Here is a 25,465-nt window from a genome sequence, read left to right on the forward strand (position 1 = left end):
CAGGTCATAAGCCGTGAAGATGCCTGCACTTCTATATTGCCTTCTCTAAAAAGGTCTTCATATCTGTTGTTATCTGTTAATATAAACAGCTCCCCAGGGAGTTGAATCCAGTCCTTTACAAAAATTTGGACAAACTCAAAATATTGTTGGTAGTAAATTATTTTATTTCATTAAATTTGCAGTTTTATAAATTTTTAGCTAGGTAGTGTAAAATAATTTTAAAAACACCAGAGAAATACGGAAATAACGCAAACGTAGCTTATTTTCCCAGAACTATTGCTGACTCGCTTTGTACCGAATCTGTGTAAAAACATGAAAACTCTTTAATCAGCTCTCTAGAAGTTGTTAAGTACCTTATTTTCAATAATAAAAACACAGTCTCGCCTTCACTGAACTTTCTTAGAACTATTGCCGACTCGTTTTGTACCGATTCTGTGAAAAAACATGAAAATTCTTCAATCAGCTCTCTAGAAGTTGTTAAATCAGTTTTATTTGAGATGTTTTTCGAACTTTCGGTGAGAACATTTCCGTGTTTAGTTTCCAAAATAAAAAATGGCAAAGTTTAGTATTTTTCCTAGCAAACTTGTACATTACGACCGCCGGAAAGTTACTTAATAGCGGACGAATGGCCAGCTAGTTGATCTTAAGTTTCCCCGCCCACTGTATTACGAACTATCGATAAATTAGCTTTGACCCCAACTCGAGGTTACAAGTTGGGACCATTAGAGCGAATGCTGTCGTCTATAATATTTCACTGTTCTATAATGCCGAGACCGTTGTGCGCAGATGGATCTGCGCACTGGGCCCATCCATCTTTGCAATTTAATCACTTTAATTATTCCGCGTCGTGCGCTAAGTTTTTGGCGCCCTTCTGCGTAATTCACAAGTTGTTAATTAGTTACAAGATGCGGAGGATTATGAAGATGAATGTCGGTACTATTACTGGAAACTGAATAATGCTTACTACTTACTGCTTACTGTGAATATTGTGGGTATTCTGCGAAAAGGCACTGAGTCAAAAATGTGCCGTTTTGACTGAATGATGAGGTCATACTGTTGAAAAAATACTCTACAATCTGCAAAACGCACTAAGTCCTATCTACACTACAAGTCGAGAAATTTTCTGTAATAAGTCAATTTTTTTTGGACCATAAACTGACATACAACGAGCATATAGATAATACAGTAAATAAATCACCAAAATTCTTTGGCTTCATTAACAGAATATCATCTGATTTTACTCATGTCCGTACAATCAAAACTCTTCATTGCTCAACTGTTTGCCCTCTTCTAGAATATGCCTCCGTGGTCTGGTCTCCATTCTATGTCAATCGCATAAATTAAATTAAATCAGTCCAACATCGCTTGCTTCGAAAAATAGCGTGGATGCTTGGACTAGAGAGAGGCAATTATTCTTATGCTGAAATAGAGTCAATGTCAAATATTTCTAGTTTACAAAAACGTAGAACTAATATTGACTTCATATATATGTATGTTCGGCATACTAAATGGAAAAATCATTACTGGGACAAGTAAAATTCAATATTCTGACTCGTAGATTGAGAAACAATGAAGTACTATTCATCGATCAGCAAAGAACAAACTATGGCCTTAATTCTCTAATGACCCGTCTTTGATTATTAATAACTCAAGACAAGATCTGGAATTTTTTGGTTTGAGTTTACGGTTTGATTTAAACGAACACTAAATAAATAGTCCAGATCTTGTCTTGATGTCCCTTATGTTTGTCAATGCTTCTTTTCTTTTTTTATGTTTTAAACTATTATTTTATTGTAATATTTTAACCCTGTAAATTGTATACATGGACAATGTCCGTTAATAAATAAATAAATAGAACATAAATCCGTTCAGGGAAAAAGCATCAAGGGACAAGGGACGCCGTACTGGTGGGCCATCAATAACAATATTTCGGATGTATTCAGCGGAGCTTATGGAGCAGTACTGACTTGAGAAAAGGTGAAATTGTTGGTCGGTGACATGATATCCTGGGGATGTCTAGTAAATGATGTCTACGTTCTTCACTCAGGGGCAAACGTGGCAACTATTAATTTCTTTCTTTTCTCTTTTTTAGTAAAAATCTATCAATCTTTTACCTAATCCAATAGATACTGTACATTAGATAAAATGATTACGTAACTTTTTTAATAAAAAAAAACATTTCTCACAAAGTGACTATAGTAGGTACAATGTGACTTAAATTTGAATTCCTTACTGTGGTATTATGTATCAGCGAAAATTCAAATCATGTCAATACACTATTATTTTTTTTTAAATGTTCTGAAAGTTCAGTAATTATTTATTAAACTGTTGAATAAAATGTAGTAAACAGATCAATTTACCATTTGTTCAAGTTGGCTTAGTAATGTTTTGTATTAAAAAAAGTTATTTCGTTACAAACTTTGAACTTCAATTATCTCAGAAGTAGTAGTTTTGACTTAGTGCTTTTTCGCGGAATACCCACGATTTTGTCGGGGGGGTAACCACTTTTCGAGGTTGTACATTTTATTTACAGCGTTTTCGGTATTCGGTAGCCAATGATATCCGAGTTTGACGATAAGACAATACGTTTCTTTGAATATTGTCGTCGGGATTGTCCACTTTTCAAGATTTTACTTTATTTATTTATACTTCAACGGTTCAAAGCACTTTTTACAAAAAAATGTATTAAAGAAATAATCATAAAATAATCATAATTTCCTTTTCCGCACAGTATGGTGCATAGAGCACAAGGATGAACCGTGTATAGAAGCGATTATGCACAGCTTACCCATATATTTGACTATTCATAATAATGTTTTATTGTAACTTTATTTACTGAAAAACAAATAAATAAATACCATTTATTTTTAATTATTTCCACCGTTTGTATTTTTATCCTAATATAAATTTAAATAAAACGCGCCCAGCGCCTGCGGTGAGCCAAGAAACTAGCCGATTATTCCAGCTTATTTTTTCATACAAATAAGTATACTATATTTTGAATGTATTAACCCCAGTGCGGGTTTTTTCTCCTAAATTAAACTTGCAGATTACACAAATTATTTGAAAATTCTTGATTGAGAAAACAGTATTTCTTAAAGGCTATTATTCTTTGAGATGGTACTTTTGACATAAGATCATAATTTTATGCGTAATATTGCAGGACATATAGCGCTTCACGTGACCGTTTTTAGCACTATTAATTACTAAAACAATGCGGCCAGTTGACATTTCAATTGAATACCTAATAAAAACTGAATTCATAATGGTATTTTTTTATTATTTTTTAATGAATTATATATTAAAGTAATGGATATTATATATATATATAATATAATATATCACGATGTTACATCGTTTGAGTTGATTTCTTGAATGAGAGTTGTATCACACAGAACCACAGAAAAATATCAATTTATAGTACATATATTATATTACTTACATTATATTATGTACCTTCTATGTAGGTACAAACAAATGATATTTTTTTATAGTTTACTTGTAAATAAAATCACCATTCGCCAATGATAGGGCACTGTATTGGTACACGAATCCCAGCGTATTTTGATCATTTTTGTTACATAAAAGTAAGGTGATCAAACTTATGCTTCAGGTACCAGTCTATGAAACATTCTAGTGTAAACACACCCCTTTGTATAATATTTCAGATCAACTATGTCGAGAATCGAACCCGAGACCTCTTGCATGGTAGGCAAATAATAAAAAGGCAAGAAATAATTACAGCAGTGAACAATTTATGATCTAACACATAATATGAAATATAAAATAATAATTAAAACTAAACAATTCAGTTATAATAAAAAATCAACAAAATAGTAAAAATTAAACTTAACATTTGTAAAAAAAAATTTTTTTGTCAATATAAGGAAATTTTATGTTCTAAATACAAATATAACTAAATAAAGTAAATAATAATTTTACTTAAAAATGAAGTCGTCAGTAATCATCAAGTATTATTCGTTTTTATACTTACGTACTCACACACACGCACCCTCTCCCCCATTCAGTTACAAACGCACATACACACTACCCCTCATTCATTCACACATACACATACACACACATGAATACAAACGTCACACACATACAATTACGAAAACTATTTTCTTATATAATATTAGATTTACAGTGGATTTTTGAATTGACTCTAGTATTGTTAATATATTTCTAATTATTTTTTATGTAATAGCTGTAAAAATCCCAAATAAAATAAAATAAATAAATAAATAAAGTAATAATATATATTTTTAAAATTAATATTATAATTATACTTTTTTAGAGCAATACGAAATTTTTTATGATTTTTATTTGTTTTTGGTCTGGATGTTATTAAGAAATTGCTAGTGGCAATAAGTCCACCATTTAATATTTTATACTTTATTTTGGATTTATCACAGAATATACTTATATTATGGTTTACAATAAACTTCCACCTGGATATTCCAGTAATAAATGAAATATTTTTAATATTCATTTATTTATGTACGAATTTATTTTCAAAAAACCCTTTTCTCTGTTTCATGAAAGGTCTTTTTTTTAGTTTTTCTTTTTCTCTTTTCACATTGTGAAAAGATTTCGGTTAAGAGGGTCGTTTCTGAGCAGGCCGGATTTTATCAAACTTCAACCCCCAAACTTCTGTCTCAATTATCACGGGTTAAATGTTATCTAACGAGGCCTTGGAACAAGCACAAAGAAGCCTTAATATAAGTTACCCCATGAAGCATCCGATAGCCATCACTGCCCATGATGTAACATACCGATAGGAATATTATAGCCACTGTTCAAGTCTTTAACTATAACCATAAATTCATTAAGAGACATCTACCGTTAAATAAATTACGAACAAAAGGTTGTTTGGAGCTCTAAAAATAAAATATATCTCACCCATATAATAAAGATTCGGGGTTAGTTGATACCAAAACCATGATTACAAAAAGACGGTAAAAGGTTTATAACAATTTGTTGTCAATTTTTATTTGTAAAAGTCGTCACACAATGAAAACATCTTTTTTTTCTATGTCGTAAATTTATCTTTCACCCTGTAGTTAGATAATTGCATCCAATTATGTGCACCCGTTTATTTTATTATAACCAAAAGTTTATCCATAACTTCTACTTCCTTCTACAGGGTGGCCAGAGAAAACTACCGTTTCTGTGAAATAGCTCCCTTGTGATATGACGCTCTGTTTCCGGCACATAATTTACCCCTAATTACTCTTATTTATATTGTTTTATAGGTCCATATTCACATATCAACAAGTAAAACTTGAGTCTTAAAATTTAATAATTGACGCCATGTTTGTCGAATTATTACACAAGGTACTTATCAACACATCACAAAGGAGATAATGAACATTTTAGAGAAGTGGATAGGAAGTCCGGGCATATAGATATTTAATATCTCCTTAACATACAAATTATTGTATTACAATGTTACATTTCTTCTTTCAGAGTCTTTCGAAGCACAAACCTCGCTCCCGCCTCAGCGGGCGGCAGTGGTCCCGCAGCTACGCCCCCGGCTCGGCGGAAGACGTCCAGGACTCCTCGCCTGGGGGGCCCGCCCCCGGGGGGCCTGCCCAGGTGCAGCCGCCCCCGCTAGACGAGGACCGGATATTCGCTCCAGAGCCTGAGGAAGACGACACCGATGGGAGGCAGTCATCACCTAGGATGTAAGTAGAATATGATTCAGTTTCATTTTGTCGATTTTTTTTTATCTGTTCTACTCAGTTCTATTTCATTTCCTTCCATTCTGTTCCATTTCTTTATTTTTCATTATCTTTCTATCCATTCTATGCTGGTTATTTGTTGTCCTGTTTTAAAAAAAAATATATTAACTGCATTGAATGTTTAATATATTTTACGATACAAAACACTTATGTCCGTTATTTAGAGACAATACTTAAGTTAAAGAAAGTACATTTTGATTAAAGTTGTTAAAAAACAAATTATACAATTCTCCAGAAACAGCTGTTAAAGGAGCTGTTAAAATAAAAATAAATAAGCTTATAACGAAATACCAAAACCCCAAGAGTTGGAGTATTATTCAACGATATTGAGTAATGACACCAAAAATTATATGATAATTTATATATTAAATAAAAATAATGTCCCGGTGGGGGGCGAGACTCTTGACTTTCTCCCAAGCAAGACTTGGAACCCACGGGTTAAAAAACACTTCTCTAAATTGTTACTTTAGAAACGGTTTTACGAAACAGCTTAATTTGTAAAACGGCAACTGTTACTGCTACTCTTACTAAATAACCGAAACGTCCATTTCTGATTCTGATCTCATATGCAGAGAATTACTTTGCTCGTCACCTTGAGTTTTGTCTGATGGTCATTATACTCGGACATCAATAATATTTTTTTTGCTAAAAGATCATAAAGAGATGAAAGCCATATAGTAATAAAAAGAAGAAAAATAGTGTATTATTATGTCAAAACAAAATAAACATAAGTATTTACTTAAACTAATTCAAATTCGAATACCTGGTAGGTGCACTAGAAGTACAGAATTATTATATTGTAACAATTCTCGTACCAACTTCGAAATGCATTCACCTACATATATCCAGAATATATAGGTATGGAAATAAGTTCAAAAAAATATTTGATATTTTTAATACTAACTCTGTTAATACATTAAAATGTAATATCACTCGTTATTTTTTAGAAAAGGAATGAATTTATTTAAAAATATATTATTAAATTTAACTTTGTTTTCTTGGATAAGTATTTTTGTTTATTTCTTAATTTATAAATTATACATTTGTGGATTTATTGCCAAATTCCAACTGATAAAAAAAAGGTGTCATTAAGATTATTTAAGCTTTCATGTTGATCCATAAAAGTATTATTTATAAAGTATTATTGTAGAATTATTTTTCTTTTTCATTATTACCTAGCTAAATACTAGCCACTTAATGTTTATGTTAAATTATTCTCAATTTTACTTTGTTATTTTATATTTAGAGCATGAGATTTTTTCACTTTAATTGTTATCTTTTATTTGTCATCATGGATATTTTATGTTTTTTTTTTACTTTTTTGTAGTTTTTTAAAAAAATATTTTACTTTAACTAATTTGTTTAGTTTTAATTATTCAGTTGAATTATATAGTAATATTTCATATTATATATTACATAATGAACTGTTCACTGCTGTGATTATTTCTGTAAAACTTTTTATTGTAAAAGGTTCCTTAAACCGTTAGTATAAAAAAAAAATCATAACAGATTTTTTTAATACAAATTATGATCCGAAATTATTTAAATTTTACAGCAATTACTAAAGAAAGCAGATTTTTTGGATTAAATATTTCAGTAATATATGAATGAATCAATAAAATATCAAAACAAAAACATACAAAAACTTTCAATTTAATATAGACTTTCGTCATTAATTATACTCGTATAAACATCAAAAGTGCATTCAAAATAAAGTGGTTCCTAAATATATCGATAACGTGTTCAGTAATAAAAGTAACATTTATCGATTATCAATCGTCAAATCTTTTTTTATTATTAATTTAAAAAAACACTGAACGCAGGTAAGCAGATAATGTATTTTAGGTTCATAATTCTCATTTGTAAAAAGCAAAATATTTCATGTTAAAAGTAAAAGTTGTGTTTGAAGCACTAACTTTGTATAATAATATAGTGTATAATATTCCTTTTGATAAAAAACAATCTCGTTTTTAACCACTTATTTTTATATTAAAACGAAATAAATAAAACAACTTTGTTTTTCACCGTTTTTTTTTTTCCACCTACCGGTTTCAAAGCAAACAAGCTTCTTCGTTAAGGTTTACGTAACTAATGAATTGATTCCTTTTTTATTTTTATCATGTTCACTAAATACTACACGTGGACCCAATAAATCAAGTTGTTTTTTCCTTACACGGGTAGTAATTTGATATCACTATTTTCGAAGTTAGACAGGAGAGGACTAAAAATTTTTTATTTATTGGTTATTAATTATTGTTTTCTTATTATGAATCACTTTTTTAATTTCTGAGATTTCTAAGGTGTCTAATTGTTATATTTTATTTTCAACATGAAGTACTTTTAATCCAGTGTCTTCATTGAAGTTATGATTTTTTTTTCCACTGACCAGTTTTAAAGCTATACAAGCTTATTTATCACGGTATAATTAACTAATAAATTCTATCCCATTTTATTTTAGCGGTGGATGCTAAATATAATTCATTTGTTAATTACACCTTGATAAAGAAGCTTGTGTAGATTTGAATCCGGTCGGCAGAAAAAAATCAAAAATAAGTGGTCAAAAACAGTATTGTTTTAAATTTATATTTAGTTTATTTCAAGCCTTGACAAATGAAAAATCGTGTTCTGAAACCGGTCGGCAAATTAAATGTATTTAGTGATTTTACACAAAGTTAATATTTAGTTGTATTTAATAAAATTTATGATTTAGTTCGTGTACGCTATCAATTTTAAATTTACTTTTCGCATGCTTCCATACAAACGTTTGTTCTCTTGTCTAAAATATTTCCATTGAATTCACAATTCCGAGCGGCTTTTCGGAGAAGGAAAAAATTCCGGAAAAATAATAAATTTTATTCACAAAGTGAAATTCACAGTCACCTACTTTTCCATTTAAAATAAATTCCGATACTCTGTGTCAGAGAATAATATTTTGCATACGTATACAAACAAAAAGAACGCGTATAATATTAAATACTACATTTTCAGTTTTTTTTTAAAAATAGTAAAAACTCGAGTGGAAAAGTTGTAAAATAATTTTAAAATGTATTTATTAGAGATGCCATGAATATTCAGCTACTATTCTGTATTCGGTCTATTTGGCTACTTTTTTTATATTCGGTATTCGGCAAAACGCACATATGACTATAAATTTTATCTATTTTAATGACATATTATTAGTTTAATACTTTAAATCTTTCAGTGGTAAGTTGCAATGAATTAAAACAATTTTTCAGCATTTATTGGTAACAAACGATTGCGTTTTTCATTATAAATAAATAACCTCGCGAGATCTTGTTGTTACACAGCAATTGAGTTGTTTGAGTGCATGTTGTAGAGGGCAAATTATTCTAATGTTTCCCATATGTATTTGGCTTTCGTGTCGTTTGATTGATTTGTTTGTATTACTACGTTCTTCTTCCTTTCCGATGCGGGATCTGGAGCGTGCGGCCGCGGTCTCAATTCGGAACTAACACTGTAATACTGGGAAATTAGAAAAAGGTGATTGTGCTGACCATGTGTATTTGATTGATCACAAACTGACAATACTGCAGTGAGGGGTACAATGAAAGTTTTTAAAGTTTATTTGTTTTGTTATTTTCGCGGTTTGATTGTAAAGAAATATTAAATCTTCGCTTAATTAGTTTAAAAAAAAAAACAAAATTGATATTGATATGCGAAACTGAAGAAAGACTCAAGTCATTATGAACAGTTTCGGAAAACGGGTGGATGCTTTCATTGTTACACAGCAAACACACAGCCAGTTTATTATCTTCACTACAAATCTCATAACATTCCCAAATGTTTGTCAAATAGTGCCATGATGTACAATGAACAAATAATTACTTATTTTTATTACTAATAAGGGCTATTAGTAACACAATGTGATTTAATAAAGAAAAAATAAAGCGTGTTTGTAAAATAATGCTATGATGTACCATAAACAAAATATTACTAATCATTTTTATTAATCAAGACCATTAATAGCACAAAGTGATGTAATAATAGAAGAATAAAGCGTGTCTGTTTAAAAATGCCATGATGTACAATAAACAAATAATCACTTATCATTATTACTTATAAGGAATATTAGTAACACAATTTGATATAATAATTTAAAAAATAAGGCGTATCACGACATGATCTACTGGCAAATAAAACAAATACTCCCACCCCTTCACCTCCGTTCGCTCTGCAATAAGACAGGTCGTAACCTGTCACGCGCGAAATGCACACATTAGGCTGCTGAATGGCCAAAAGTGGGGCCGAATATTCGGTATTCAGCCAAATCACTACACGTGGCATCTCTACTACATACCTATGACAATTTACACCACCTTTTTTACGTTTTATCCAACGTTATTTACACGCTTTCAAGACATAATCAGGCATATTGTTTTCGAATTAAATGTAAACCTCACGTGAAAACCCATCTGGCGGTTAAAGAGCGACTTAATACGCGTTGGGCATGGCTGAGCGTTAGGGCATGGGATAAGTGTCATCATTTTTTAAAGTGCGTCTATGTGTATTAATAGGTCGATGGTTTTATTTAAGAAAACTGAACCTGTTTCTATGGTTACGAAAAATAATTATGAAGTAAAGTTCTGTAAGTATACATAATAATGTTTAATCTTAAGAGAAAACGCGGTCTTACCTTTCTTCATACAAACGTATCCGCGTATTCTCTCCTTGGATTATGGCACTAGAGCAGTGATTTTTTACACACTATAGATATTTACCATTGGCGTGTCGCTGTGATTTTGTTTTTTTTTATGAATTGTTAATTATGGGAACTAAAACTTCTCAAAAATCCGTTAAAACGCAGTTTTATCTATTGTCTTCGGGCGTACGGCATACAAATAATATGATAACTATTTTAGAAAAACGCAAAAGATGTCGACACAGGAATTTTTATTCTGAAACTTTTTCTGAAAAAAAAAACAAAATCTATTCATAAAATAAATAAAAACTTTGTTTTAACCATTTTTTTTGTACCGACCGGTTTCAAAGCTACACCAGCTTCTTTGCGAAAGTATTATTTTTTTTATTATTTTTTTTTCTTTTTTTCTTTTATTTAGGAAACACACAGTACAGTTACATAGTTTTATATTTTACACAGTTAGACTTAACTCTAATGGACCAGTGAAGTTTCCATATTATCAAGTAATTATATGAACACAAAAATAATCATTTGTATAAATATGATTTGAACGAAATAAAATAATTGATTTCAATCTTTTAATTGTGTTGATTTAATATATAGGTATACGCTTATATACCCAAATCCAGCAATAGCATAGCATTACTGGGTTCAACTTGTATGTATATATACTTTGAAAATATTTTTTTTCTCCTCCTGCACTGTATGATTTCCACGATAAATTTTAAAAAAATAACATTTTCGGTTTTTATTTAAAAAACAAACTAGTTTGTGTTTTTTCCTGTTTACATTTTTAAACATGTTGTATTACAAATTACGAAGTATATTTGTAAATATACATTTTACTACCTTACTTAAAATTACATAAATGACACGGTTCATTTTATTTGTTGCTTGGGAGAAATTACAATGTGGCAATAAACCAATGTACAAATATGCATATGAAAAAAGCTAGATACATAAATAACGAAATTAAGTTATATAATCAAAACTCTTTATTGCTCACTAGTTCGACCCCATCTAGAATACGCTTCTCCTGTTTGGTCTCCATTCTACAGGACTCATATTGACCATATCGAGTCTGTCCAACACCGTTTTTTAAGAAAGGTGGCATGGTTGCTCGGATTACAAAGGGGTAATTATTTTTATTTTGAAATAGAACAATCTCTTAATCTGTCTTCATTGGAGAGACGTAGAACTTAGATGGACCTTTTATGCATTTTCAAAATACTTAATGCTTTAAGTGATGTCCCATCTCTGTTGCAATCAATTTCTTTTCATGTTCCCAACCGTGTCACCAGAAGTCAAAATCTGCTATTTATAAAATCTTCTAAGAGCAACTTTGGTTTTTATGCCCCAGTGTCCAGAATGTGTAGATTAGTCAATTCATCACACGACTTGGAATTTTTTGGGATAGATCTTCCGGCTTTTCGTAGATCTCTTCGCGACTAAACAGTGTGGGATGAAGTTGGAATGGCATGGTTTAGCTCAAAGTTTTTGGTCTTTCGTTTTTTTAAATATATTGTATACTATTATTGTTTTGCCCTTGTTTGTCTTTGCTAAATAGTTTTATGTTCTTTTTGTTCAGTTTCTTGAATTTATGTTTCTTCATGTAACTGTTGTAATTGGCTTAGGCCGTATATATATAATAAATAAATAATATGTATTATTATTGTCAATATGAGATGCTAAACAATTGTTTTTTATTTTTTATTTGAAAATTTATTTATCAACCCTTGCGGGTTATTACATGCATTTTACAAAAATAATATATCATTTTTTAGTCATACTCTGTTGTTGATAATAATATTTTTTACATTTTTTGAAAAGTTTGAGTCTTTTGTTTAGTTTTATCTGTTAGTTCATTGTATAATTTCAGTCCCTAGTTTATTGGTCTCGACTGTCCTTGTCTCGTTTTAGAAGGTTAAATATTATATTATTTTTTTGTTCAACGCATGAGATCAGAACGAAACAAAAAAAAACATTTAAAATGTCTTGAAGTTATATTATTGTTGCGTTTTTTTATCAAAAAGGGGTAGTTTTACTTTAACCGCAACTTAAATAAATAACGAAAAAGGAAAAAAATAAAAGTATTACGCCACTTACTAAACACATATCTATACTTAAAAAGCTGTTAAAATGTAATTATTTATTGCAAAAATACACTTTTATTTCCCAAACGCGAATGATATAGGTACCTGTGAGTTTATAATCAACAATAAATATAAACATAGGAGACCCAGATTAAACCCCTGACGCATTCCCGTGGTTTCGAAACGCGACACTAAATATTGCACATGCAACAGAACTTTGTTATGCTATATTGTAGTCGCGAAAAGCGGAATGAAACGTTATGTGTCATCATGTAGGTATACTTAAATTCATTTATATTTGAACAGTAGATTACAGTACAACCTTGTGGGTAACTATGCCTCTGCTTATCCGGATTATATACCATTACCTGCATGCACCACTCGAGGTACATTTAGGTCGGGGAAAAACGTTTACGTAATGCATAACACGTAACATGATCAAATTGGAAAAATAGACGCTCTATAAAGTAAATCACGACACGTCAATACTAAATTATGACACAATACTCGTATTAATAAATTATATATTTTCAATTTCTAGATGGAATTTATTGTAATTTATACAATAAAATGTTAAATGAATGACAGGTTTGCTCTTTAATCCACTAGGGAGCAGGCGCTACAAAAAGGTGAATTTAAAACATATACAAAATGAGTTTCGTGAGTAAGATTAAACCACATTTTGATGAAAACGCAACAATTATTAAACTTTAAACTTATATGGACCAAAAACTCGACCTCTATAATATCCAGTCTTTCCAACTTTTTAAAATGTTTCAAGCAACGGAATAACATGACAAAAAAATTAGCTCCAATTGAACGTAGTTATGCAGAAACCAGCCAGCCATATAAAAGTGAAACTGAGATAATAGCACTTTTATGAAAAGAGTGAATAATCAAATCTACATAACTATTGGAATATTTTTTACTTTGACAAATCATGCATAATGCATACATTGTTTTTTTAAATATTACAAAAAATAGTTTCCTTATATGTTTGACCAGTTTTAATCATCTTTTAAGTCTGGCTGACCACACAACTTAAGATATGAATTTTGCAGAAAACAGCCAGCCATAATGAAACTCTGATGTATGTTGTGTCATTGTGTATTGAACATATTATTTTATATTAATATTAGGGTACATAATTGTAATTTTTCGTAAAGAATTTCGATTATTTTTTTAAAGTCTGGCACGCACACAACCTAAAATATACATGTTTCATAAAAGAGCCAGATCTAATATTAAAAGAGACCTCATTCAAACTTCGAATGTATGAGGGGTGACATTCTGTATTATCACATATTTTTATACTACATGTATTGTTGAATATTGATTGCAGAATATTTGTATTCGTTATATCTTTAATCTTCGCGAATTTGACCACATAACCGAGTATCGCACGCAACTACACTGGCTCAGTATCAGGCATAGAAGAAACATTCACATTCTATCACTTCTTCACAATATTTTAAATAATCCCACTTCGCCTGTTTATCTGAGAGAGCTCATCCAACCTCTTTCACAACACGGACTATCTCTTCGTTCTAGTAACGAGAGAACTCTTTTAATACCCCGTCATCGCTCTAATTTTTTTGCCTCCTCTTTCACAGTAGTAGCCGCTCGATTGTGGAATAATCTACATACTAATGTTAGAGACGCCCCTTCTTTATTTACATTTAAGTCAAGATTGAAATGTCACTATCTAAATATTTAAATTGTTCCTTTATCCTTCTTCTTTCCTTCCCATCCCCTCTCCTCTCTTCATAGTAAAGTGTTATTTTTTTTTTATACATATATTTATTTTTGTTAATCTTTGCTTTTAATTTTTGTATAAAATTGTAAGATTCAATATGTCCATATATTTATAATTTTCTCAAACTGAACGGTTTGGGTAGGTAGGAAGAAATTGCCTTAAGGCAATATGCCCGCCCTTATATGTATATTTATTGTATATGTATATAAAGTGTCAATAAATAAAAAAATAAATATTGTTTGATGAATTAATTTGTAAAATTAAAATTACAATGTATTTATCCACTTTAATTTATTAAAAATAACTAGATTTCTGAAGGCATTCTCATCAGCATCTATACCGTAAGATTCTTTTAGTGCTGTAGGTGTTTTCTGCAAATTGAGAAATACCATTTTTGTGATCAACATTATTGTCATAAGGTGATTATTACAGCTTTTTGTATGAAAGCGGCCAGGCTGTTTTTAGCGGAACATAGAATTGACCTAACTCGATAACACCGATATAATTATTCAAAATTGTTTAATTAACAATACTTTAAAGGCTATTAAAGATTTTTAGAAAAATAAGTAATCAAATATTTTTTTTCAAATGTTAGTTTAGTTTTTTTTTTGTATAGTTTAAACCCTTCGTATAGTTTAAACTTCTTAAAAAGCGAATATATAAAATGAAATGCACTATGCATAATTGGGTGCGGATAAGAAATGATGATGATGTTTTAAATTTAATGGTTTCGCCTTTGATATACTTTGAAATGAAACCAAGTGTTGAAAGTTTCCTGTACAAAAGCTTTTGTTGCCTTGAAATATTCAAAAGACAGCGAAAAACCATTCCCGTAATATTTCTGTGAAAATTCTTTTTTTTTCCTCCCTAAATCAGATTGCGGCCACTTCGCACATTTTCGGGAGGTTTATTCAATTTCCTCCCCCGTCCCTAAATGGTATTTGTTACATTATTCCTAGGGTATCGATATTTTGAGGAACCAGAATTTTATTTGCATAATTTATTGACATGAAATTTAGAAACCTTCTTACGCGGGCTTAGAAATTTATATTTTGCCGTTAAAAGGGTTTTCGTCGTACTTTGGAATAACGTGTAAACTTTTTTGTTGCGTAAACTGTCTGTTGATTAAATTAATACATATGGATTTGAAATTTGCCAAAAAATTCTCCGGCTCTACACTGATTTAAAAAACGACAAGACAAAATATAACTTGTTACAATTTTAACGGTTTTTTATATTTGATCAGCTAAGGGTTTTTCTTTTATGTTAGGTACTTCTCGATCATGTTTATTTAATATTTTATTTTATTTTATTTTATTTTATTTTATTTTATTTTATTTCATTTTATTTTATTTTATTTTATTTTATTTTATTTTATTTTATTTTATTTTATTTTATTTTATTTTATTTTATTTTATTTTATTTTATTTTATTTTATTTTATTTTATTTTATTTTATTTTATTTTATTTTATTTTATTTTATTTTATTTTATTTTATTTTATTTTATTTTATTTTATTTTATTTTATTTTATTTTATTTTATTTTATTTTATTTTATTTTATTTTATTTTATTTTATTTTATTTTATTTTATTTTATTTATTTTATTTTATTTTATTTTATTTTATTTGGGAAATCAACAGTTCTACATACATACATATTTTTAGTTAACAAACAGATATAGTGTATAAACTCAGAACTAATAACAGATTTCCACATAGTATACAAAGTTAGTAAAGAAATATATTACATATCAAATAAATACATACAATTTATACATATAAAAATGTTATTTTCATGTACTCAATAATCAAAGATTTTTAAATATTTATTTTAAGAACATTAAGTTACTGTAAATTGGGCGGCATAAGGACAAAAATGCTTGAAGAGAGGATAAGGAGGGGAGGGGAGATGTACATATTTATTATTATAATGTCTACTAAGTTACACAATACATTTTTAGTGTAAATTTTAAATCTGACAGAGTGATGTTTGTGTAATCTATATTTGACATTATTGTTTATTCGTAGCGTATTATTTTTATTTAATTTTTTAAAATTATTTTTCTTTCCTCTCACCTTTTGTTTATATATATATATATATATATATATTGATTAGACATTTATATGACGAAAGAATTTAAGAAATATGGATGCTCAAACATAGGAAAATTTTTGAATGTTACACATTGTGTAAAGTGGCCACTTAAACAAGGTAATGACATGTCATTAAACAGCATTAAAGGTCAGACATCAGAAACATGATTGGACGTTTAATTATGTACGGATATTTAGGTAAATATCTAAGATACACAGTGTTTGAAATCCCACATTATTTTTTAAAATATATCATGAGAAGTTAATGCAGGAACTTACGCAAAAACACGCGAAATGAATTTTCTGTCATGCTCCGTGCGTCTGTTACAGATATTTTATAAAAAAAAACCCTCTCATATAACTCTTAATGCATTAGAACCGCTTTAAAGTAATTACATTTTAATATATTACAACAAAAAATAAAATATTTTGGAGAAGGGAATATAGAGGTCTAGGCATTTACATGGCTTATGACCTGTCATTGGCTGGATGATGTTGATGATCAAACACAGTGAGAAAAGTGGCAACTTTAACTGGCCAATGACAGGACATTAGCCCTGTAAATACCTAGACTTCTATAAAGTGTTCTCCATCTCTGTTGCAATATATTAATATGAATTACCCCCAAAGGGAATTAATCCAGTTCTTGTTTCCAAAAATTTATATAGACTCAAAATATTGTTAGTTAAATTTTCATTGGAATTTAATCAAATTTTGGGAATATTTCAAAACGCTAGAATCGCCTGTCTCATTAGAAATTTGTATTGGAGTTTTGACACGCAGCCTGCGGCAACCAGCTAAAATAATTTTAACAATATTTATTTATCTATTTATTTGATAAAATCTAGTCTGCATTACTTTACGGGCTGTTTAACCCATTGCGAAATCCAGACTGTAATTATAAATTGCAAGTTAATGAATAGAATACAGATAGCTGCTAAAAAAAAATAGATCCATATTATCCACTAGAGGCGTATTCAGCAAGCGAATTCAATTAATAATGGGTGAATTTTTATTTGCATTTGTACGGCTTCTGGTGTATAAACGGGTGTATAAAACAATGCATGAGATCTGTATATTTTATCATTGGGAACATACAAACTGATCTTTTTCAGTATATTTGGATTATATTTATTTCCTATAATCAGCTTATCGAAATGTTTCCCAAGAAAATGTTGACGATGAGATTCGGGGGTGATGTAATCCATCATCCCTGCTAGAAATAATGATGGATACAATAATGAATAATGATTATTTTCTTAAGGATATAAGTATCGCAAAAATCGGTTTTGAAGCTTCTGTAGTTCTAGAATGTGGTTTGACTCAGAAGGGTCCCAAATTATGGAACAGTATTCTAGTATGCTGCGGACTAGTGTTTAATACAATGTGTGAATTGCAAAAGTATTATTGAAAGATATAGAGTTTCGAAGTACAAATCCAATCATCTTTATAGATTTATCTTCAGCACTAGTATTAATTTATTTGTCAGTTTGGAGAAAAACTTTAAGCTGGACGCACGTCTTATTGAATTAGTTTTTTTTACATGGCAGGATGTGGGTCTGTGTAAGTACATACATCAACTGTCTAGCTTCGGCGACCCGCTAGTTTGTGTCCCGGGCCTTTAGACATAGTGGCGTTTGTCTTTTTTTGCAAGACTAGTAGGAAGCAGTCGACTACCGCCGATTGTTGTATACTATAAAATTCAACCTCATTTAATCGGCCTGCCGGGTTTCTTTTAATTGCCTTCCCGGGCCTCGTTTTATCGGCCTTACAGGCCTCAGTTATACGATCATTAATATAACCGCACAACATATTCAGATAGGTATGTACATTTATTTTATTTTATTCGGGATTTTTTTAGCTTTTACATTAAAGTAAGTAGAAATATTTTATCAATACTAGCCAATTTAAAAAAATCCTCTGTAAATCTTTTTTATTTTTTTATTTCATTTGAAAGCAAACATATATTCATAGTATATTATTGTTATCAAAAACATTTTTCACTTTATAAAGCTTGCAATGCCGTGGTGGAGAATGATTCGTCTTCTGCAATTGGTTTCCCTTATTTTTCCGAACACTTCTGGCAAACAAATGGTGGTGTACCTTTCAGGATTGACCGTTCTACGTTGTTCTAATGGAACGGTGGTGACATGTTCAGTTATTTCGAAAAAAACAGGCGACCATTTGCTTCGAAGTGCTTCGTGCGCGAACAACTTTTGTTGGATTTGATTCGTCTTGAAAGACCCGCACAGTCAAATGTTCATGCAATATTGAATGTATGCAAGTGGAACTAATGCCCAAGCATGCTTCAATCTCACGGTATATCACATGACAATCTTGCAATATCAGTTCATGCAAAGCATAAATTTTTCCTGGCACAACAGTCAATTTTGGACGACTTTAACAAAATTCGTCCGGTAACATGCGACCACGATTGAATTCAGAAAACCAGCGAAACGCGGTGGCTCGAGATGGTGCGTCATCACCAAAAAAGTCGCAGCGTTGTAACACAAATATCACTCGTATAGCAAAAGGTTCTTAGTACATTTTTTATTAAAAATGGCAAACTTTACGATGAAAATGTCAGATTTGACATATTCACACTGGTGTTGCCATATCTTAAAACATAAGTAGCAACCATCGTAATAATAAATAAATCTGTAATTTAAAATCAGAAAGCAAATACTGGAAAAAATCATACTATACAAAAAAAATTACCTTTTCAATACGTGTCACAATTGTGGACAGTGACAGGGCCTGCATTGATAAGGGAAATAAGCATATTGATGTTGAGTAATCTTCTAATTTCAAATTTCCTTCTTTTTCCAGAACGTTCCACGTGGACGCTGCGCGCGCAGACGACGACATGGATGAGGGGCGCGCGGGCGGCTGGGTGCGCGCCAGCCGGCCGCGGGAGCCGCCGGTGCCCGCCGCGCCCCCCGTGGGCGACGGCCGGCGGGTGGCGGCTCCGCTGCTGGACCGCCTGGCGGACAACTCCGACCGCCGCCAGTACGGCATGGGCATCGTGGGCAGCCTCTTCGGGTGCGTGAATAATGCTGTACTTACTGTCGGTGACTTGACGAGTTTTGCACCTCTCGCGCACGACTTTACACATCTCCCAAGACACAAAGCACAAATACCAGAGTTACTAGACGCATCACCCTGATACTGCATACTAACAATTAAAAATGACTACTTACTACTACTACTCGAGTGTACAACCTACTTTTATTGTCCCTGAGGAAAATGAGGAAGTTCAGTGGTACAGAAAATTGGGTGTAAAAAATATTTCCTTACGCGCGGTAAAAATTAGGACATTTAATTTTACGGCGAAGTATCTCGAAAAGGAATATTATTTTTTTTTTAAAAACTACATTGAATTACGTCACAAGTTCTTTTGAATCAAGCGGTGTTAGTTTTCACACACCAATCAGCAGAGCTCACTGACTAGGACTTGTGACCTCCCTGGCAGAGTAATTTCAAAATTACATCACTTCAAAAAATCATAGTGCTGATAATACGGGACAAAAAAATATTTTTATTTTTTTTTTGGCTTAGTTTGACAGTTTATTAACAAATCAATTTTAATATTCCCCTCCTCTTAGGAATTCTCTATTAGGAAGAACAATTAGTCATTTCTCAAAATTTGAGAAGATGTACGATTTTGACTTATTTAACGACTCAGCTCTCCTCTACAAACAGAAGCTGCGTCTCATTTACAATAATAATATTTAGCCTCTATTAATAATATTAATATTTAGTCTCTTTTTTAAAAAAAATGGAAATAAAATAAACCGTATTTTACCCAAATCACTTCATAAATCACACTCCTTATTCAAAACTATGGAGATACCAACACAAATGGAGTCACGTGTTAAACGTATTCTCGTCACATTTTGTTGTCCTGTTCAGAAATTGTATTATATATTGTGTTATGTACGTAATTTGATTTGTCTTAGGTTTAAGTTTTTTTTGTAATAATATCACTGTAATCATACCAATATAGTACTGAGTGCACAACAATACACTGAAATAAAATAAAATAAATTAAAAAATAACAAAAAGAGGCATTGAACTTCCTCATTGATAAGTATCTACACAGTATAAATTTGCTATCAAGAAGTGGATAATGGAGTGGGTTAAAAAGTTTTTTTATTTGTTAGTTTTTTTAGAAAGTTAAAAGTTAAATTTTGTTTAATGTATATTTAGCACAGGTTTCAAAATAATGTAAAATGTTTCACTCGACATGGGACATTATTTGTCAAAGAATAAATAAATACATAAATAAAATTTCGAACAATACAAATTTTTAACGACGACAACAAGATGTAATGAGAATGAAGAACATATGATATTTTTTGTTTGTCATTGTTTTGTGATATCAACATATTACAACAGAGATGAAAAACAATTTAGAGAAAGTAATTTTATTCAGAAAACATACAGTCATTTATAATAAGTGTTAAAAACAACAATTTTTTTAACATTAAAAGACCAATAAGGTTTTCATAAATTATTCAAAAGATATATACATTGAATGTGACAAAAAAATCTTAATAAATAAGAAATTCAAGTGAGATAAGAATATATATTTATTTATTTATTCAGACTCTTTATCAAAATACAATTTCATGTTCACTTTGTCCAGCTAACAAGGGTACATACCCCGTTCCAAGCTAGGCAATTACATTTTAATAGTTAACAAATTAATATAGAGCACAGACAAACAAAATATAAACTTATTCGGATACACATTTTGACTCATATACATACAGACATACACATATATACACACATATATATAAATATACACATATATACACATGTACATACCCACACACGTACATACACCCATGCGCATACACATACATACATTCATAAAAACATAGACAATTTATTTATGCGAAACTTCATGGTTGTCATCTATAAATATTTTTTTTTTAATTATTCCTTATTTTTTATATTTTATTTTTGACATCCAGTAAGGTTCTCTAATCCGTGGCACGCATCAACTTTTCTGACTCCTTACGACCAATGTCATATATAATAGTTAACATTTGCTTTTTCCATGGAGGTTATCGTTGGTAATAAATTAGAATAAATAAAAATACCGAATGTACACTCCGAGCAATTCACGCACACACACATGAAAGCACATATAAAACATAAACAAACATATACATTACATGCGGCACATATACATAGCATAACCCACTCAAGATGCACATTCAGCAACTATCCCAAATAATCGACCCCATAAAGAAATTTTCTCTATAAATGCAACGTGCAGAGTCCATTATAATTTCTAATAATGAATGAATTCGAGGTATAATTGTTTTTACAAGTTCCTATTTAAAAAAGAGAATTTAATCTGGTATAGCGAAGAGGACAACGGAAACCAATGTTTTGTAAAAGATACGGCGAATTAACCATATTATTTAGAATTTTGAAAATAAAAATTGAATAACACGTAAGGCGCCTTTTTTGTAGTGATTCTATATTAAAATTTATCAAAGATGCGCCGTAATCATTTTCAATGTTACCAAAACGATATTCCAGGCTCCTTATAAATTTCTTTTGAATGTTCTCGATTAGATTAATATATACATTATACTGAGGGGACCATACTAAGGAAGCGAATTCGAGTTGACTACGCACGCGTAATATAGAAGTCTAGGCATCTACAGGGCTTATAACCTGTCACTGGCTGGTTTAAGTTCACAAACATAAAGAATTGAAGGAATATAAATGTTCAAATATGGGCAGAGTGGTGAATTTTACACAGTGTGCAAATTGGCCACTTAAACTAGCCAATGACAGGGCATAATCCCTGTAGATGCCCAGACTTATATTACCTTATCTTCATTGTTCTTCATCTCTGTTGTAATATGTTGATATTAACATCCCCCTAGGGAGTTGAATCCAGTCCTTGTGTACAAAAATGTTGACAAACTCAAAATATTGTTGATTGTTTTGTGAGTTTAGAGTGTGGTGTATTGAGTGTGGCGTGTGGTACGTGGAATGAAATCTGTGGAATGTGGTGAGTATGTTACGTGAGTTATGGAAGTGGATTTAGTCGGGATAAAAATATTTAAAAAGCTAATCATTATTAATGTCAATGAGACTCAGTCTCCGTTTGTAGCGGAGAGCTGAGTACAATTGAACAAGTCCATATCGAATTTATATAAAAATGTATCGATCGCTTTTTCTAATAGAGAGTTTTGAGCTGCTCCGGTCCGTATTACAATAAAAAGATAATAGTTATATTTAATGTTATATGTAAGGTAAAATTAAATTGCCCGTATGAAAAATACAATTAACATGCATTTTTTTGTTCATACAATGTTGAATTACAGGTTACCGATGGAGATATCTCAAATTTTTATACACATTTTCATGCACATAAACAAACAAACAAGCAAACCATTACACCGTTTTCTCGTAAGGGTAGGCAGAGAGGATAGAACGCCACATCACTCTATCATTACATACAGATCTCCCTTTCTCTACATTTATACATTTTCTCATGCACGCTCGCCGATTTTTCTGACTTTCATGTACATCTTTAAGTATTAGTTGGATTTGGTCATGCCATTTCTTTTTCGGTCCTTCTCTATGTCTCCATCCATCAACATTCGTACTGCAAATATTCTTAGTCGATCTTTCGCTGTCCATTCGCTCTACATGTCCAAACCAGCGCAGAGCTGCCTTGATTTTGTCGATAATGCTTACCTCAGCCTCACATAATGTACGGATCTCTACATTTTTAAATTTTTGTTTTTAATTATTAATAAAACGTGTAAAACATATAGTAGATATTATACTTCCATGAGTTATTTAAAAAATTGGGACCGTACATAAAAAAAAAACGTTTTTGTGACAATATATAATCTCATACATAGTTAATACATCCGAAATAGTAAGAAAACACAACACCAGAAACATAAAACACAGTACTTTACACCATCTAAATAAATTACATTTATAATTATCCCTATCAAAAAGAATTAAGTAATATTTTTTAATTGCGACACATTTGGATTTGCTATTCGACTTTTCGTGTTTTAGATCATCGGGCAGTTTATTAAATGAATGGCCAATATTTTCCAGAGACCTTTTGCCGATTTTTTTTTAAATACGGTTTAAAGACAGACTAGTGAAGTTTCTAAATATTATTAAATTGTGTTACAACAAAGGGGTGTGTTTATGTGTATTTGTATAGGAGTAAGTGTAGATGTGTGTTTATGTGAGTTAAGTAAGTGTTCAGGTGTGTGTAAGTGTGAGCATCATTAAATAGTAAGTGGGATCGTATCGCAGCCAGAAATATTGAGTCTTAATTTATTTTTAAATTGACATTGAAACATGCCCCTTAATTTATTTTTAAATAAATTAAGGGGCATGTAAAATATATCAATAGATGAAAAAAAGCATTATAGTTAGAGCAAAGACGATAAAGGAAAGAGTTTTGTGCATAATTAATGCTACAGACTGGCAGATTTAATTTATTTTTAAATTGACATTGAAACATGCCCCTTAATTTATTTTTAAATAAATTAAGGGGCATGTAAAATATATCAATAGATGAAAAAAAGCATTATAGTTAGAGCAAAGACGATAAAGGAAAGAGTTTTGTGCATAATTAATGCTACAGACTGGCAGATAGAATAAATACTTATTTCTTGTCACACGAAAGGTGACGTTAAGATGAATTTTGGAGAGTAGGTTAAAAGAGTCTACTTTATTATTTAATAATTTATGTAAATAGCATAATTCAGATACAGTGCGTCTATTATCCGAAGGTGTAAATACAAATTAAATAAAGTGTATGAAAAAACTATGAAATATAATACGATTTTTTATTTCTAGCCGCTCGGTGCGTAAGTCAGTGGCGCTGCGTGCTCCCGTGAAAAAGCAGCTGGACGACATGAGAGACTACAGGCCTTACTTCACGTACTGGGTCTCCACTGCCCAACTGTTGGTAATGCTAGCGGCCATCTTCTGCTACGGGTTCGGTCCCGTGGGGCTGGACCGCGTGCGGCGCTCTGGTCAGGTGCTGGTCACCAGTTTGAGTCTGCAACAGGTAAAAACGTTGAAATTATGATAAACGATTAAGTTTTAAAATAAGTATCCGCGTCAAAACTACGAGGTTTAAAGTGAGTTCCATTTGACAGGTCAAATAAAATTGTGGAAAAAACTTTAAACCATAAACTATTAATCTACATAACTCCCACTTTTGGTATTTATTTTTCATATGCCGTGTGCTTTCATAAGTTGGCCGGCTGCGATGTGATTTTTGTGTTCTTTATTAAGAAGATAATATGGTTTTCCAAAATCCAGTTTTTTATAGACAATTTGTGGAAATTCCATAAAGAGACCAGATATTATTGTAAACTTCCGTTTTTTTATTTTTTTCTTCAACTTCACGAATTAGTTCATCAATAATCAAAGATGGATGCCAACTTCGTTTGACGTCTTGCGCATTATCACGACCTTTATTGAGCTGTCTCACCCATTTCCTCACCATTAATTTTATTCTATTTTATTTGGGATTTTTACAGCTATTAAATGAAAAAATAAGTAAAAATATATTAGCCAATTAAAAAATTCACTGTTAATCTAATAATACATAATGTATAAGAAAAGAGTTTACGTAATTGTATGTAAGTGACGTATGTATTCATGTATGTGTATGTGAATGTGTGTATGCGTGAATGAATGAGGGAGAGAGTGCATGTGCGTGTGGGAACGAATGAGGGAGAGGGTGCTTGTGTGTTGGTACGTAATCACAAAAAAAATTAAAACTTGTAATTATATTGGAAAGGGTACAAGAAAGAACTTGTTAAGAAATGGATTATTAAAAAAAATATATTATACCTACTTTCGAAACTTTCTTGTTAAAATTTAAGTCAAGAAATATTAAAATATAAACAAGTCTTCTTCGAACGCCTCTTCCAGGAGTTCCAGGTTCGATTTCTATCAAGATCCAAAAATAATAGAAAAATATTTGGGTCTTTTTTTTTGGTGATTTAAGAATGTATTTTTGCATGAACCAAACGATATTGTCTTTGAAAATTAACATTTTATAGTAATAAACCAACATATATAATAGTTGTA

General features: G+C 30.9%; 1 protein-coding gene across 1 annotated transcript in view; it reads left to right on the forward strand.

Annotated features, from left to right (window-relative positions):
* rho-5 (rhomboid-5) overlaps positions 1-25,465 on the forward strand; it is a gene marked incomplete at its 5' end in the record, with an annotated part of 140,309 nt that overhangs the window by 60,403 nt on the left and 54,441 nt on the right. Inside the window, 3 exons of the mRNA XM_088227870.1 lie at positions 5,473-5,690; positions 19,181-19,393; positions 24,218-24,431. Of these exons, the coding sequence (XP_088083996.1) occupies positions 5,473-5,690; positions 19,181-19,393; positions 24,218-24,431 (645 nt within the window). The remainder of the gene's footprint in view (positions 1-5,472; positions 5,691-19,180; positions 19,394-24,217; positions 24,432-25,465) is intronic.

This window comes from Micrasema longulum, unplaced genomic scaffold, assembly GCF_059751315.1.
Source record: "Micrasema longulum isolate JH-2025_06_02 unplaced genomic scaffold, ASM5975131v1 h1tg000546l, whole genome shotgun sequence".
In the NCBI taxonomy this organism is placed as follows: Eukaryota; Metazoa; Arthropoda; class Insecta; order Trichoptera; family Brachycentridae; genus Micrasema; species Micrasema longulum.